This window comes from Ochotona curzoniae, unplaced genomic scaffold (assembly GCF_017591425.1).
Source record: "Ochotona curzoniae isolate NIBS_2020 unplaced genomic scaffold, NIBS_Ocur_1.0 contig_584, whole genome shotgun sequence".
Classification (NCBI taxonomy): Eukaryota; Metazoa; Chordata; class Mammalia; order Lagomorpha; family Ochotonidae; genus Ochotona; species Ochotona curzoniae.
Genome location: NW_024466480.1, coordinates 381,852 through 398,694, shown reverse-complemented (window position 1 = coordinate 398,694; position 16,843 = coordinate 381,852). Strand labels below are relative to the sequence as shown.

The 16,843-nt window shown below is 52.3% G+C and overlaps 2 protein-coding genes across 2 annotated transcripts; one reads left to right on the top strand and one right to left on the bottom strand.

The window, feature by feature from the left end:
* Positions 1–448: 448 nt before the first annotated feature.
* ZNF317 (zinc finger protein 317) lies at positions 449–7,991 on the top strand. The gene is made up of 8 exons (XM_040990088.1): positions 449–560; positions 2,247–2,264; positions 2,303–2,380; positions 2,711–2,850; positions 3,070–3,196; positions 3,870–3,998; positions 5,024–5,106; positions 6,550–7,991. The coding sequence occupies exons 3-8, from the start codon at positions 2,350–2,352 to the stop codon at positions 7,894–7,896; spliced, it is 1,857 nt and encodes a 618-aa protein (XP_040846022.1). The 5' UTR covers positions 449–560; positions 2,247–2,264; positions 2,303–2,349; the 3' UTR covers positions 7,897–7,991.
* A 6,793-nt stretch (positions 7,992–14,784) lies between these two features.
* LOC121162851 (olfactory receptor 7D4-like) lies at positions 14,785–15,729 on the bottom strand. The gene has a single exon (XM_040990086.1). It carries the CDS (start codon positions 15,727–15,729, stop codon positions 14,785–14,787), a length of 945 nt encoding a protein of 314 aa, XP_040846020.1.
* Positions 15,730–16,843: the final 1,114 nt, after the last annotated feature.

Genomic DNA, 16,843 nt, shown 5'->3' with positions numbered 1-16,843 from the left:
GCCAAAGGCGTTGGGCCATCTTCTACCGCTTTCCCAGGCCACAAGCAGGGAGCTGGATGGGAAGTGGAGCTGCCGGGATTAGAACCGGTGCCTATATGGGATCCTGGGATGGGAAAGGCGAGGGCTTTAGCTGCTAGGCCACACTGCCAGGCCCGGAAAAGACTTTTCATCAAGCAACTGTGATTCTGATTCTCATGGCTCACATCACACATCCCCTGCTGTCTCAGCACGCTGCAATTCAGGGTTAAGTACCGCCTGGGGCTAGACTGCTGAATTCCCAGGATACAAATTCCTATTCCATCTGGGAACCGCGGCCACGAGCTTATAAACTACATTTCCCAGAAGCCTCTGCCCGCCCCGCAGGCGGGCCAGTGCCAGCCAATGGAAGTCCCGCGAGATGCAGAAAGGCGGAAGTGAAGCGGAAGCCATTACCCCGGTAGGCGATGGCCGCTGGACACATGGGTCAGCTGTGACTTCCTCAGACTTGCGGGGGACGTGCCGCTTCCCCTCGGTGTGGCTCTTCCCGTCCACGGCGGCAGCTTCCGGGACCTCTGCATCGTGTAAGCCCGGCGTCCGTGAGGGGAAAACGGGAAGTGCCACGCAGGAAGGCAGGGAGAAGCGGGTACCGGGAGAAGGGGGTGCAGGGAGAAGGGGGTGCAGCGAGAAGGGGATGCAGAGGGAACGGGGTGCACAGGGGACGGGATGCTGGGAGAAGAAGGTGCAGAGGGAACGAGGTGCAGAGGGAGCGGGGTGCAGGGAAAAGGGGCATGCAGAGGGAACGGGGTGCAGGGGGAAGGGGGTGCAGAGGGAACGGGTACGGGGAGAAGAGGGGGCAGGGAGAAGGGGGTGCAGAGGTAACGGGGTGCAGGGAGAAGGTACTACAGGGACAAGGGTGCAGAAGGAATGGGGTGCAGGGAGAAGGGGCGTGCAGAGGGAACGGGGTGCAGGGGGAAGGGGGTGCAGAGGGAACGGGGTACGGGGAGAAGAGGGGGCAGGGAGAAGGGGGTGCAGAGGGAACGGGGTGCAGGGAGAAGGTGCTACAGGGACAAGGGTGCAGAAGGAATGGGGTGCAGGGAGAAGGGGCGTGCAGAGGCAACGGGGTGCAGGGGGAAGGGGGTGCAGAGGGAACGGGGTACAGGGAGAAGAGGGGGCAGGGAGAAGGGGGTGCAGAGGGAACGGGGTGCAGGGAGAAGGTGCCACAGGGACAAGGGTGCAAAAGGAATGGCGTGCAGGGAGAAGGGGCGTGCAGAGGGAACGGGGTGCAGGGGGAAGGGGGTACAGGGAGAAGAGGGCGCGGGGATAATGGGGTACAGGGAGAAAGGGGGTGTGGGGAGAAGCAGGTGCTAGGAGAAGGGGTACGGGGTGAAGGGGTGCAGGGAGAAGGGGTGCTAGGGGAACGTGGTACAAGGAGGAGGGGGTACAGGAAGAATAAGGGTGCTGATCCTCCACGCGGGGAGGTGTCTGTGTTTCTAGACCCCTGAGCTTTTGGCAGGGCGGGCGGAGGTGGATCCTGGCCCTTTGGGGGGCAGCAAGGAGAGACCCCCTCCCTTCCACTCAAGAGAACCCGGTGGTTTTGTATCTTTTTCTCTCTTCACTTGAGGAGCAGTTGCACGTTCAGTCAGCCCCTCCTTCGGTGCCCGTATTTGCGTTTCATTGACACCCCTTTGTGCCTCGCCCAGGTGTCGCACTGGGTCCCCACATTCTGTGGTTTTAACCAAGCTCATCCAAGATGCTTAGCATTTCTGTAGACCCCGTGCTCAACCTTTTCTTCTGATTCTTACGCGGTTCTTACGCTCTTTGCTCGGGTTCTTTCTTCCTGCAGTGCATCTAAAAAGAATGTCTGCTAAATGAGTGGGAAGTTCAAAGTATGGGTATTTTGTTGCCTTTTTCAGTCAATGTTCAGATGGTTATAGGATTTTATATTTCAGTTTTTTAATGTGTATTATTATTATTGCTGTTGTTGTGTTTTCATCTGCTTGAAATGCAGAGTGGGAGAGAGGTGGCTTCCAGTTGCATCCTCGAGCCAGGTATAAGGGTCGGGAGGGTGTGCCTGGTGCCTGTTGCTTGGGGACAGGGCATCTGAGTGCTGTGTGGAGCTCAGGCAGATCCAGGAAAGGCCCAGAATCAAGCAGAAGCTGCTGCTCGGAAGAAATGAAGGGAAAATAGAACTCAGAATTGTCCCCAAAGAGTGAGCAGCAGGTGGAGTGGCCTGTCACTGCTCGTGGTCTACTGTCATTTGCCTGCAGGTGCCAGCTTGGAGAGGCCTGGGAGAGCCAGGGGGAAGCATCCTTATCTTCTGGGGGGGGGGGAGCCTGCTTGTTGGGACCCGTGGACTGTCCTGCTTGCAGAATGGCGGCTCTTGGTCTGTCCGCCGTTCCTGGTAAGTTCCTGGGGTTAACGCGTGCCTTCAGAGCTTAGAGAGATGGCTGTTTTTCCCACGGGTGGAAGGGACGCAGCCATAGGGAAGGCTGTGGGTGGAAAGGAGCCGGGGGTTTGGAGGGTGGGGTGGTCTAACGGACCGAGTTGGAAGAGGGCTGGTGGCCAAGCAAGCCTGCTGTGGTATGCTCGGAGCGCGTGCACCTGTGTGTGTGTGTGTGTGTGTGAGAGACAGAGATGTTTGGGGTTGTGTTTGCTCAGCGGTTGTGCACGGATCAGTGTCTGAATGACAGGGCAGGCTTTGTTTGGCCCTGACGATCCCTCTCTGCTCCAGCTCTGTCCATCCAGGATCCCGCCTCTCCCCAGGAGTCAGAATTTCCTCCTCCTTCCCAAGACCGTTCCTGTCCCCGGAATCTGGACCTGTTTGTTTGCAATGGGCTGGAGCTACCCACACCACCCTCTGTCGGTTCCCAGGTACTCCAGGTTTCGGGATCTCCTGAGGATGGGAGATGCTTGGAGCATCCCTCATTGTCACGGGCTGAACTTGGTTCTGTTGCCGCGTAGGCTGGTGGATGCCTGCATGGGGCTCAGACTCTCCAGGGAAAAACCCCAGTCCTGTGGCCCGGCTGGCTTTTTTTATTGGACACGGACGGGTCCGTGTCTCCCGGGCCTCACGTGCGTGTGCTGTTGCAGGAGTCCGTAACATTCCAAGACGTGGCCGTGGACTTCACGGAGAAGGAGTGGCCCTTGCTGGATTCGTCCCAGAGGAAACTGTACATTGATGTCATGCTGGAAAACTACAGCAACCTCACTTCCCTGGGTGAGCCTGCCCTCGCCAGGAACCCACTCTTTTCTTTTCTCAAGCCACGCCCAAGTGCACCTGCTTAAGGGGGCGTGGCAATAACGGATTTCGTACATGAGTAAAGGAGTAAACTTCCAAAAGTTTGTGGAAAACGGAACTTCCGTCTATTTTGTTATCCCCCACCCTCTGCCCTGCGCTTCAAAAAAGAAGTTGAAAGCCATAGCCTGGAGCTTGGATCTCCATCCGGGTCTCTCCCAGGTGGGGGTGGCAGGGCACTGGTACCTCGGGTCTTTTTTTTTTTTTGCCACCTCCCAGGCACAGTTAGTGAGGAGCTGGCTCAGGAGCACAGCAGCCAGGACACACCAGGGGGGGCCCCCAGTGTAGGATGCTCGTATTTCCAAATGATGCTTTTCTGTGCTGCATCACGATGCCAGTGCCTTCAGCTTAGCTTCCCGAGGAAAAAAAAAAAAAACACCATCGTTTCGGAGGACAGAATGTGTGGCTTGGTTGGTTTTCCAAAAGGCTTTTAAAGCAGCGTGCCTCCTTAGAAAGCGGGCGCTACCCGTCTGCTGGTTGCAAGTCAGACTCGTCTTTCTTCCTATGACTGAAGACCCTGGTCTAAAAATTAAAAAAAAAACTGGGTTGTGCCCTGCCCAGTCCCTCCTCAGTGTGTGTCTTTGCCTGCGTCCAGGGTATCAGGTTGGCAAACCCAGCCTCATCTCGCACCTGGAACAAGGAGAGGAGCCGAGGACGGAGGAGGAGACTCGGGGAGATGCTGGTCCAGGTGGGGGCACATGGCCACATAGAAGAAGTGCTTCTGGTGTCGGGGTGGAGGGTGGGTGGTGGTGGTGGTGGGTGCCCTGTTGCTCAAACAGAACGCTGGGGGGACTGGATAATGGTGCCAGGAAAGAGGTTTCCCTAGTTCCCGGGTCCGGATGCTGTGCAGCGTGGTATCTGAGGAGAGTGGCCTCATGGTATGAGCCCAGGCACCTGAAGGAAGCCTGAGAGGGGGGCCAGTCTTGCTGTGTTGGACCCCAGCTCCCTCTCACGGGGGCTCACGTATCCTGTAAGACCCCCGGTATTGGGTCCCCCCGCCCCAGTGTAGGGGCGTGGCCTCCAGTTAACCCAGTTACTGCCCACGGGGCCCTGCCTCTACCATGACACCGAGGGCCAGCCTCCCCAACAACACATGAGCCTTTGTGGGAGTGCCCCTCCCAACCACCCACGAATCAGGGGCTGGAGATGTGGCACAGCTGGCTGGCAGAGTCATTACCTGTCATGCCATAGAAGCACCAGTTCATGGGCCCGGCGCGGTGGCGCAAGTGGTTAAGGTCCTCGCCTTGCATGCCCGGGATCCCATAGGGGCGCCGGTTCTAATCCCGGCAGCCCCTCTTCCCTTCCAGCTCCCTGCCTGTGGCCTGGGAAAGCAGCAGAGGACGGCCCAAAGCTTTGGGACCCTGCACCCCTGTGGGAGACCCTGAAGAGGCTCCTGGCTTCAGATCGGCATAGCATCGGCCGTTGCGCTCACTTGGGGAGTGAATCATCGGCCGGAAGATCTTCCTCTCTGTCTCTCCTCTCTGTATATCCGCCTTTCCAATAAATAAATAATAAAAAACAAATCTTTAAAAAAAGAAGCACCGGTTCATGTTTAGGTGCTAACCCCCCTCCCCCCCCAAAAAATATGGCCTTCAAGCCATTAGAGGGGGGGTTCCATCAGGACATGTCACTTGAGGAATCTGGAAACTCTTTTTGCTGCCTGTTCACACTTTGCCAATACCATGTTGCTATGTCCTTCTTCCGGTGTGTTATCATTCTGTTTTCTTTGTTTTTCTTTTTTGCTCTCAGATTGGGAGACCGCGTTGAAACCCAAGTGGTCGATTCTCATTGAGGATATTTCTGGGAAGGAAACGGCCAGCGGTGTAACCATGGTAAGATTCCCTTAGGATAATTTTGGGTCTGAAGCAGCCCGAGTTGGGAAAAAAAAAAAACAAAACCAAAAACAGTTCACAAAAGAGGCGAGTGACCTTCCCCCAGGGAAGCTGGACAGCCACTGCCAGGCTCTGGATCCAGGACTCCCCAAAGACGTCACAGCCTGCGGGTGTCCCAGGTCACAGCCTGCGGGTGTCCCAGGCACCGTTGATACAGTGTTTGCCTGTGGGCCAGGTTTTCGAAGTCTTTTTTTTTTTTTTTTAAAGATGTATTTATTTATTGGTAAGTCAGATCTACAGAGAGGAGGAGAGACAGAGAGGAAGATCTTCTGGCCGATGATTCACTCCCCAAGTGAGCGCAATGGCTGATGCTATGCCCATCCGAAGCCAGGAGCCAGGAGCTTCTTCCGGGTCTCCCACACGGGTGCAGGGTCCCAAAGCTTTGGGCCGTCCTCCACTGCTTTCCCAGGCCACAGGCAGGGAGCTGGATGGGAAGTGGAGCTGCCAGGATTAGAACCGGCGCTCATATGCGATACTGGCGCGTTCAAGGCGAGGGCTTTAGCAGCTAGGCCACGGCGCTGCCGGGCCCTCTAAGTCATTTTTACATGACCAAGCCCATTTGTTTTTTCACCTGTGGGTAATTGAATTAGTAAAACACAATCGCCACGTAAGTCATAATTCACCCATATTGTTGAACAAATTAGGGGCCTGCTGCCGAACCACTGTGTTCGGAGCACAACGTTTTTACTTCTGCTGTTGGTAATCGAACGGGTTGAGTTCTTTGATCCAAACTTTGCACTTTTCATGGACCTGCCTGTGGTTTCTGTTGCGGGGGCGGTTGGGGATGGCGGGGAGACCCTAAACCAAGCCCCTCGAAGCTCTCCCGTTTCCCCGGGAGTGAATGTTGTCCAAGGCCATGCCTCAGATGCCAAGCCCCGGGGCTTAAAGCCCACGTCAGATGTCAGCCTGATTCCACACACGGGACTTGGTAAGAGCAACACGTTGGGGCCCGGCAGCGTGGCCTAGCGGCTAAAGTCCTCGCCTTGAACGCCCCGGGATCCCATATGGGCTGCCGGTTCTAATCCCGGCAGCCCCACTTCCCATCCGGCTCCCTGCTTGTGGCCTGGGAAAGCAGTGGAGGACGGCCCAAAGCCTTGGGACCCTGCACCCGCGTGGGAGACCCGGAAGAAGTTCCTGGCTCCTGGCTTCAGATTGGGGAGCGGATGATCGGAGGGAAGATCTTCCTCTCTGTCTCTCCTCCTCTCTGTAGATCTGACTTTCCAATAAATAAATCTTTAAAAAAAAAAAAAAAGCAACACCTTGGTGGGGCCTTGGAGCGTCTTCAAACTTCCTATGATGGTGATGGCGGGGACGTGGTTCGTTTTTTAGGACTGTCCCGCACATGGGGCCTCCCCTACTCATCCCTCATGGCTTAACCCACAGGAAAGAACTCCTCCTGGGGAGAAACCCGCCGAATATGCTCGCTTGTTGGAAGCGTTAAGCCTGGATGCTCAGCAGGTGGGCAGGCCTGCTGCCAGGAGGCCCCATCACCACCACCAGCACCGCCGCCTCCGTAGCCGCGACTACGACTACCACCGGGCCGTGGGTTTCAGGGACAGGTCCCCCATGGCCCAGCGCGTGAGCGTGTGCGACGGGAGAAAAGTGCACGAGTGTCATCAGTGCCAGAAGGCCTTCACCACGAGCGCCTCCCTCACGCGCCACCGGCGCATCCACACGGGGGAGAAACCGTACGAGTGCACGGACTGCGGCAAAGCTTTCAACGACCCCTCGGCCCTCCGGAGTCACTCGAGGACCCACCTCAAGGAGAAACCGTTCGACTGCGCTCAGTGCGGCAACGCCTTCCGGACCCTGTCGGCCCTGAGGATCCACACCCGGGTGCACACGGGCGAGAGGCCCTACAAGTGCGAGCAGTGCGGCAAGGCTTACGGCCGGAGCTGCCATCTCATCGCCCACAAGAGGACGCACACGGGCGAGAGGCCCTACGAGTGTCAGGACTGCGGCAAGGCCTTCCAGCATCCCTCGCACCTCAAGGAGCACATCCGGAACCACACCGGGGAGAAGCCCTACGCGTGCGCCCAGTGCGGCAAAGCCTTCCGCTGGAAGTCCAACTTCAACCTGCACAAGAAGAACCACGCGGTGCAGAAGACCTACGAATGCAAAGAGTGCGGCAAGTCCTTCGGGGACCTCGTGGCCCGGAGGAAACACGCCAGGACCCACGTGATCAAGAAACCCATCGAGTGCCGCCAGTGTGGCAAGGCTTTCCGGAACCAGTCCATCCTCAGGACCCACATGAACTCGCACACGGGCGAGAAACCCTACGGCTGCGACCTGTGCGGGAAGGCCTTCAGCGCCAGCTCCAACCTCACCGCCCACCGCAAGATCCACACCCAGGAGCGACGCTACGAGTGCCCGGCCTGCGGCAAGGTGTTCGGGGACTACCTGTCCCGCAGGAGGCACATGAGCGTGCACCTGGTGAAGAAACGCGTGGAGTGCAGGCAGTGCGGCAAAGCCTTCCGCAACCAGTCGACCCTGAAGACGCACATGAGGAGCCACACGGGCGAGAAACCCTACGAGTGCGACCACTGCGGGAAAGCCTTCAGCATCGGCTCCAACCTGAACGTGCACAGGAGGATCCACACGGGCGAGAAGCCCTACGAGTGTCTGGCCTGCGGGAAGGCCTTCAGCGACCACTCGTCCCTCCGCAGCCACGTCAAGACCCACCGAGGCGAGAAGCTCTTCGTGTCGTCCGCCTGGAAGAGGCTCCAGTGAAGCGAGCCTGCCCTCACGCAACGCAGGTGCACGGCGGCCGAAGGGAAGCCTTCGGAAGGCCTAAGGGATGTCCGGGTACCATTCTGAGCATCAGAAGGGCCTGTGAAAAACAAACAAAAAAAAACCCGAGCCATGTGACATCTGCGGGGACACCAGGGAGACATCCCCGGGGCTACCGTGCAGAGACAAACTTCCTGATAACATTCAGCCCCCCCGAACGAACGTGGGACAAGCTCCTGCTTGGCGTTTTATGTCAGGCGTTACTAGTGTTCTGGACAAAAGAATACTAAATACAGGAGGGAAAAAAAAATCCTGATTGGGGAGACACATTGTATTTATGACTGACCCCCTCACCCCCCCCAAAAAAAATTGAAGAATCTGAGAAAACGGGCAGGGGAGCAGCTGTCTTAGAGCTGATGCTATCCAACAAATAAGAAGGATGGTTTCCTTTTTAAAAAGAGGAAGAAGATCTCGCAAGTCCTGCATGGTTCCCTGAAGCCTGTAGTCCTTGCTCCCCGGCCCTTTACGGGAAAAGCTGCCAGGCCTGGTGCACGGCAGTGGTCCCGGGCTGGGGAGAAAGAAGGACAGCAGGTGGCTGAGGGTGGGAAGCTGGCGTGGGTATTGCTACGTTGGCGTGGGTATCCGTCCTTTGGTGCACCGGCTTGCCACACCACGAAGAACTGTGCCCCCCCACACCCCCCCAAGGGTGAGCACTGCTCAGGCTGAGAGCCACGTCCAGTGTTCTTCACTCATTGCCTATGGCGATCCCTCCGTTATTTATGAATCTTTGGAGCATCCACACCAGGAGGAGTGTCACAGATCCATACTGGCCGGTGTGGTTATTTTCAGTAAGGTCCCCCTACCCTCCGCCCACCAACCCCCGCCATGGATTTCACAGTGTCGCTTCTACACCAGCCCGCGAGGAAGGGGCTCCACGCGCAGTCCCATCACTCGAGTGTGCGGAAGAAAATTGCAAACAAACAAACCCCGATGGGATTACCCGGTGAGGGTGGCGACTCCAGTGGACAGCCTTGAATCGCCAAAACAGACTGTCGACCCGCTCACTTCCGGTCCTTGTTCTTGAATTTTCTGCCACTCAACCCTCGAGCACTATGGTGCAGGGTTTGTATAATAGTTGTTTCACTGTGACTGCATCCTGTGTCTTTTGGAAGCAACGACTCAACCCATGGCCTGTATAGATCGAACGCCGCGTATACCAAGCAGCAGCTGTGTGTCTTTTGGCACCTGTTTTATGAACCAGCATCTGGATTCGAAAGCATTGCAGTCACAGCCTGATGTCACAAAGAGTGGCATATACTTCCGTTTGATTTCTCTAGTAGGCGCAACTCTCGCCTTCCTTATTAAGAGAATTCAGGTGCCGTCAGGTTAAGACCACGTCAGGACGAATCCTCTCAAGTTTTCATACTGGTCCCCGTTTTTGGTACAGACCTTACCTCCGGCCGAAGACGTGCAGACACAGCACTGTATGAGCTTCTAGAAAAATTCCTCAAAACACGGGCCATTCTTAACCTGGGTTTTTTTTTTTTTTTTCCCTCCTCTGTTTGATTCAAGCTTTGCTGTTTCCCCAGCTCCTCACCCTGGAAGGAGATCCAGGACCCCGTGTGTCTTGTGACCCTGAGGGTGAAAGCTACCCTTGGAATACTGCGGACAAGTTGGGAAGGTCCTGGTCCCCATTCCTGTGGCTCCAGTGTCTGTACCAACCCCGGACTGGTGACTTCCAGCCTGCTTATCATGTGACAAAACTAATAATAAAACGTTGCTGGCTTAAGTTGTGGTGGATATTTTACTGTCTTTTTTTTATTTTGCTTCTTGATTGGGGAAAAGTTCTCAGCTGGCTGTTATGTGGGACCCACACATAGCATGAGTTTTTATAGAACTACGATCTCAACATGGGTGTAACATGTACTCTTGCCAGTTAACTTTTTAATTTTAAAAATGGTATTTAAAGTCCTGGTACCTAAACCTTTTCTTTAGATCTTGGTAGTAAATAGATGCTTTTTAACTCATAATAGGATTATGGGTCAACCCGTTATAACCTTTGTTTTAAAGATTTATTTTTATTACAAAGCCGGATATACAGAGAGGAGGAGAGACAGAGAGGAAGATCTTCCATCCGATGATTCACTCCCCAAGTGACCGCAACGGCCAGTGCTGTGCCGATCCAAAGCCAGGAGCCAGGAAGCTCTTCCGGGTCTCCCACGCGGGTGCAGGGTCCCAAATCTTTGGGCTGTCCTTGACTGCTTTCCCAGGCCACAAGCAGGGAGCTGGATGGGAAGTGGAGCTGCCGGGATTAGAACCGGTGCCCCTATGGGATACTGGTGCGTTTAAGGTGCGTTCAAGGTGAGGACTTTAGCAGCAAGGCCATGCCACCAGCCCCTAACCCATTATAACTTGAGAGTGCATTGAATACCCCAATAGATTCATTGTAAAAAGTGGAATCTGGGTAAGTTCAGGTGCTCCCCAGGGTGTCATAGGGTGCAGTCATGCTAAACCTAGTGTAATAATAATAATAATAAACCTTCCAAGCTGGACTAATCTAGTTGAGGGTCATCAGCAGGAAATAGCAGGTATGGTCAGCGCCTCCACTTTGCTCTTGGGGAATTGGAAAATTCAGGTTCCTTGTTAGCCAATCCTTGATAGATGGGAATTGCTGAGGTCACACCTCCGATGGGTCAACAACAGCAGCGACAGGATTTTGGCCCTAAATGATGCTTTCGTTGTAGTGGGAGAATGGGTACCTGAGAGTTCCATCCACACTCTGTGCGTTAGCTAACGGTGTGTCGGGGGAGGATGCGTTGGCGTGGTGGTGATCAGAGTGGTTGAGGAGTTGTGGAGGGCGAGCGGTGGATGGGTGGTTTTCGGACAAGCTTTTGTCTGGCTGTTTGGAGCACAGACCCAAGTGAAGTGCCAGGGCTTCAGCAGAGACTCCTGGGAGTTTGGAAGAGTGAGCCAGCAGACAGAAGACTTTTCTATCGCCTTTCTCTTAACAGAGGGACCCCAATATGATGCCCTTGTGCATGTGCCATGTATTAAAAACTCTGCCCCAGAGCTCAAGGATGTCATTGTTCTTACTTTAAGCTTTCACACAGAGGCAGGAAGAGAAAAAAATCCCCCATTCGTTCCCCTCCAACACAGGCTGAGCCTGGCCAAAGCTGCTTAGCCTGGAACTCCAGGTCTCCCATGAGAGCGAGAAAAACCCAAGTCTGTCACAGGTGCACCAGCAGCAAACCAGATAAACAGACCAAGGTAGAAACTCAGGCACTCCAACATGGGACAGGGGCATCCCAAGTAGTGACTCAACTTGCCCTCGTCTTTGCCTTAGAGTCCACGGGTGCCTGGTCTAACTTTGGGACTTTGTGTTGTAATTGATCGCTGTGTAACACAGTGTTGAACTCCCAGGGGCTGGTAGATTCATAGCCACATTGAATGTCTTGAAGTAGACTTTCCCCTGATGGTTATTCCTTTTTTGGTTGCTTTTGCTGATTGTTGCTTTCTTTTTGTTGTGCCCCCCTGTTTTCCAAATGCATTTGCCTATTGGACAACTTCGTCGTGAGTTCATGGATAGATTACTGGTGTTGCCCTGCTTTGGTCAGTGAATGTGGGGTGAACTAACACCTTTATGTTATCAACCAAGAGCGGGGCCTGCCGTGGTTCAACACTATTAAGTTTGTGAGAAATGTTTTAGGATTTTTGGTTATAACAATATTTGTGCACTTGTTCAACATTTCCCCTGGGGTGTTCATTTTTTTTCAATAAGAGACATACCCCTGTCTTCATAATTTGAATATGTGAAAACAACTGGTATCTCTCTCCTAATTTCATAACCTGCCACTTTATTGGGTTTCTCATTTTTTGCTGTTTATTTTTCTCATTGTTTTTCTGTGATGTTCCAGATACACTGCCTTACAATTGGATATAGTTTACATTTTTTATAAGATGATTAATTTAGAAGGCAGAATCTTACACACACACACACACACACACACATACAGAATTTTCTGGTTTCAGATTCACTCTCCAAATGGTATTATACTGGCTGGGCTCAGCCAGCTGAAGCCTGGAGTCTGATTCTCCATTAGGGTCTCCCACCTGGTGAGTGGGGACTCAAGAAGTCAGGGCTTCTTTCTCCATTTCCCAGGTTCCATTTGCAGGGAGTTGGATCGGAAGCAGAGCTGCCAGTGTTTGAGTCACAGCTCCCATGCGTTGCTTGTGTCATTTTAACCTTCACTACCACCGCATGCTGAGAGAGCTTTAATTTCCTGGTTTACCCATCTTGCCTCCTAATTGCTTTCGCTCACCTAGTCACATTGGCTAATAACTTCCCATGCAGTGGTTAGTGAAGGCAGAGATAACAGACGGTGCTCTGTTATCTTAGGGCAAGATGTTAAAATGCTTAAAAGTTATTGCAACCCACTCTAGGGCTCAACCTAACCCTATATACCCTCATCCCCAACCCTCAACCTTGATCTAGCCATGAACTTAAGCATGACCCAATCTTAGCTAAATTTTCTTTTGAAAAATTAAGGAAAACCAAAGTCAATGCTTATTCTTCCTTATTCTACCAGACATTCCAGAACTCTTTTTTTTTTTTTTAAAGATTTATTTATTTATTGGAAAGTCAGATCTATAGAGAGGAGGAGAGACAGAGAGGAAGATCTTCCATCCATTGATTCACTCCCCAAGTGAGCCGCAATGGCCGATGCTATGCCGATCTGAAGCCAGGAGCCAGGAGCCTCTTCCGGGTCTCCCACGCGGGTGCAGGGTCCCCAAGGCTTTGGGCCGTCCTCCAGTGCTTTCTCAGGCCACAGGCAGGGAGCTGGATGGGAAGTGGAGCTGCCGGGATTAGAACCGGCAGCACCTATATGGGATCCCAGGACGTTCATGGCGTGGGCTTTAGCCACTAGGCCACCACCAGGCCCAACACTACTGGGATTTACACACATGGCGTAGACTAAGGGACCATCCAGTGTTGTTCCTTACTGGAGTTGACAGCAGCATGCATTACAAATTCTTGAGGATTTTCAACCTGGGCACTGGCTTAGAGGTTTGGGGTATATTCATTTACTTGAAAAGCATCTGTATATTGTGGTACATTGGTCTTTTTTGAAAAACCTTAAAGACCTTCAAATGTAGGTCTGAGCTTGGGCATTTATTTTATGGATAAGAGATTTCCGCAAGTCCCTTCGGTGCCATGAGGATGAGTGTATGCGTGCGTCTCTTAAGAAGGTTCTCAGCAAATCTGACCGATGCAAGGGCGTGACTTGGCACAGGGGATCCCGCCACCCCTCTCCATGGCTTCCTGCGTGTACTGAGTCAAGGTGCTTAAGGATGCAGTAGCCTCATCCTAGCTATAGCCTAGCAGCCCTTCTGCTCAGGTTTCCTACTTAGGCTCTGATGGTCCTGGGTCCCCCTGTCTGTGCTTTTCCCCCCAACAGCAGGGCAGGCTATCATAGCTAAAGCCAAAGCAGTTATTATGGTCATTCAGGGGACCGGAAGTGGCAGTCCTTGGCTGGATGCTTAACACTCTCTCTGCACCATGATCTGGTGAGCACCTGGCTGGCCCTCATGGATTCCATCATGGCCAGCATTGATTGAGTGCCTCTATCGGACACTGTTCTGGACTCTCTGACGTCTAGCATGGATCCCCACTTCCATGCTCCAGGAAAGGTATCGTCATAACTGCAGGTGAGGATCCAGTGGATCAAGATGTTACCATTAGCAAGTGCTAAAGACAGAACTGAGCACACAGCCCTCGTCATCACTATGCATTGCTTCCTTTAACATGTGGGTACTCTGAGAGCGGGAACTGATGAGGGCACAGTGGAAGACCTCTGCAAGGAGCTGAGGGTTGGGATGTGAAGCTTAAATTGTATGAAGGAGCTAACTATAGGAAGCCATGGGGAGCTCTAGGCGAGGCAAGAATGAGCAAGCAGATGGCTTTGGGCTAATGTTTCATATCTACTGACTTAGCATTATCCACCAAGAACAGACCATAACTTTTTTTTACAGTCAAGTAGACACAGTGAGCTCTTTAAGAGAATTTTCTTTTTAAAAAGATGTAGTTTATTATATTTGCTTTGAAAGGCAGATTAACAGTGAGAAGGACAGAACACAAAAGAACTTTTTCCACTGGTTCGCTCCCCAAATAGCCATGTGGTCAAAGCAAAGCTGATCCAAAGCCAGGAGTCAGGAGACTCAACAAGATCTTCCACATGGATGCTTGGGCCAAGGCTTTGGGCCATCTTGTGCTGATTTCCGATGCCAGCAGCAGGGAGCTGGATGGGATGTGGAACAGCTGGGACATGTACCAGCACCAATCCCAGTGCTTGCAAAGTGAGGATTTAGGCACTGAGACATTTCGCTGTCCTACTAAGATATTTCTGATCAAACTCTTGGTCTATCCTGATCAATAAGGACCACCAAAGAGAGACCCCAAGAAAAATTGTTGGAGGAGAGATGTAGGTTAATATGAGTCAAATCAGAAAATTATGTTTCCAGACCAAGAATGTGGAAGACACAGACCAACAAGCATGTAACAAAAGCAGACACAAGTCATCAAAGTGAGCCAACAACAATGACACAAACCATTTGCTGCTCTTGTCACCCCTTCCTGACTTGCTGTCCACTCCACTGATACTTGGACATGCTTTTGTGAGAAGTCTGGCTATTGGATGGCCATCTGTCTATCATTCTCCCCAGCAGGTAACCAGCCCCTTGGTCTGCTGCTCAGGCTTGTCTTCTGTTCTAGAAACCTCTCTTCTGCTGTATCACGATTAGAGTTTCTTTTCTTCCAAGTCTTGGCATTCCTTAACCAGCTCAGACACAAGCCAGTTAGCAGAACCTGGAGGACTGCTGTCTTACCTGCTGTTATCTCACTGAGAGCAAGCGACTCTGTTGAAGGAGCTTCCTCAAAGCCCCCTTCATGTCCTTGTTCCTCAAGCTGTAGATGAAGGGGTTCAGCGTGGGGCTCACCACCGTGTACATCACGGAACATACTGAGCTTGTTTTGGAGGGACGCACCATTCCAAAGCTGAGGTAGACCCCAAGGCCCGCACCATAGAACAAGGAGACCACTGAGAGGTGAGAGCCACAGGTGGAGAAGGCTTTGTACTTGCCTGCCGCAGAGGAAATACTCAATATGGACGAGATGATTCTAGAATAAGAAAAAAGGATTGCACTCAGCGGGATGATACCCAACAGTCCAGTTATAAAGTATTGCACAATATTACTGGCCATGGTGTCAGAGCAGGCAAGCTTGAGAATCTGTGCGAGTTCACAGAAAAAGTGGGGGATTTTTGTTTCCCTGCAGAAAGACACCCTCAGTGCCAGGAGAACCTGCAGTGAAGACTGTCCCAGGGAGATGGACCAACAAAGCAGAAGCAGGAGACCACAAAGCCGAGGGTTCATGATGACCGTGTAGTGCAGTGGGTGGCAGATGGCCACAAACCGGTCATAGGCCATCACTGTCAGGAGCATGCTGTCCAGAGAAGCAAAAATCATGAAAAAGTACATCTGGGCAAGACAGCCTTCATACGAGATGGCTTTGCTCTGTGTCTGGATGTTCACTAACATCTTGGGTACCGTGGTAGAGATGAAACAGATGTCATTGAGGGACAAGTTGGAGAGGAAGAAGTACATGGGCGTGTGGAGGTGGGCATCGAAGGTGATGGCTAGGACGATGAGCAGGTTGCCTAGAACACAGACCACGTCCGTGGACAGGAACAGCCCAAAGAGGAGGGGCTGCAGGGCTGCATCCTCGGAAAGCCCCAGCAGGAGGAACGTGCTCATGGCTGTCTGGTTTCTTGGTTCCATGAAGTGTCTGCAGAGTTCCTGGAGAGAAGCAAGAGGAGAGTGTGAGGGCAGTGAGACAGGAAGATGGCACCCATGTCAAAGTCATCGTCTGTGAAGCCTTGTGTTGCATGTCCGTGTTCAGAGTCCCCTTGCTCACCTAGATCTCTTTCTTTCTTTTTTTTTTTAATTAATTACATTGCATTATGAGACACAGTTTCATAGTCTCTCGGATTTCCTCCATCCCCTGCCCATGCCCTTCCTCTATGGTGGATTCCTCCACCTTGTTGCAGTATTCCAGTTCAAATTCAGTCAAGATTTTTTCTTTGCAAACATATGCTAAGCATAGCTTCCAGCATCTTATTGTGCAGATAAAATTGAATGGTTTCTTGGGGAGACCATCTCTGGTCTGAGTTTAGAGTTGGCAGAATATCATCCCGGTGAATTAAAAGGCCCAACATAACATCAACAACCATTTACAACATTATGGCATTAATTGACATGGTTTTGAGTAATCAGTATGTTAAAAAAAAAAAAAAGAAACTGCAAGTTACCAAGATCTCTTGATGCTCCGTTTCTTCCCTCACTCTCTCACTAAGAGCTGGAAGGTCTTGTCTTGAGCGTTGCAGGGCTTGGGCTGTGGTAGGTCACACCACACCGCACATCAACAGGGTCCTGGTTACTGTGCTTCAGATGCTGCTCCCTGCTCCTGGACCAAGGAATGCAGCAGAAGATGGTCCAAGTAGTGGGGCTTCTTCCAGACACGTGGGATTTCAGCTGGAGTCATTGGCTGTTGGCTTTCCACTTGGGTCTTGGACCAATGGACCAGTGGGTTATATTGGCTATGGTTTTGCTATAATCAGTGGACTTAAGGAAGCCAACCAGATGCCTTTACTATGCTCTTGAAGTTTCAGCTTTATTTCGTCTCTGTCTTCTGATTTCCCTCTCTTTTAAGAGTTTAATACTTTTTAAATAGGAAGATTTAAAAGGAGAGACAGAAAGATTGTTCATTCTGGTTTACTCTCCAAACGGCCACACATCCAAAGAGGAGTGGATATAAAATTAACCAGGAGGTTTTTCTGAGCCGCAGTCGTGGGCACAGGGGTGCAAGGGTAGGAAGCATCCTCTACAACTTTTC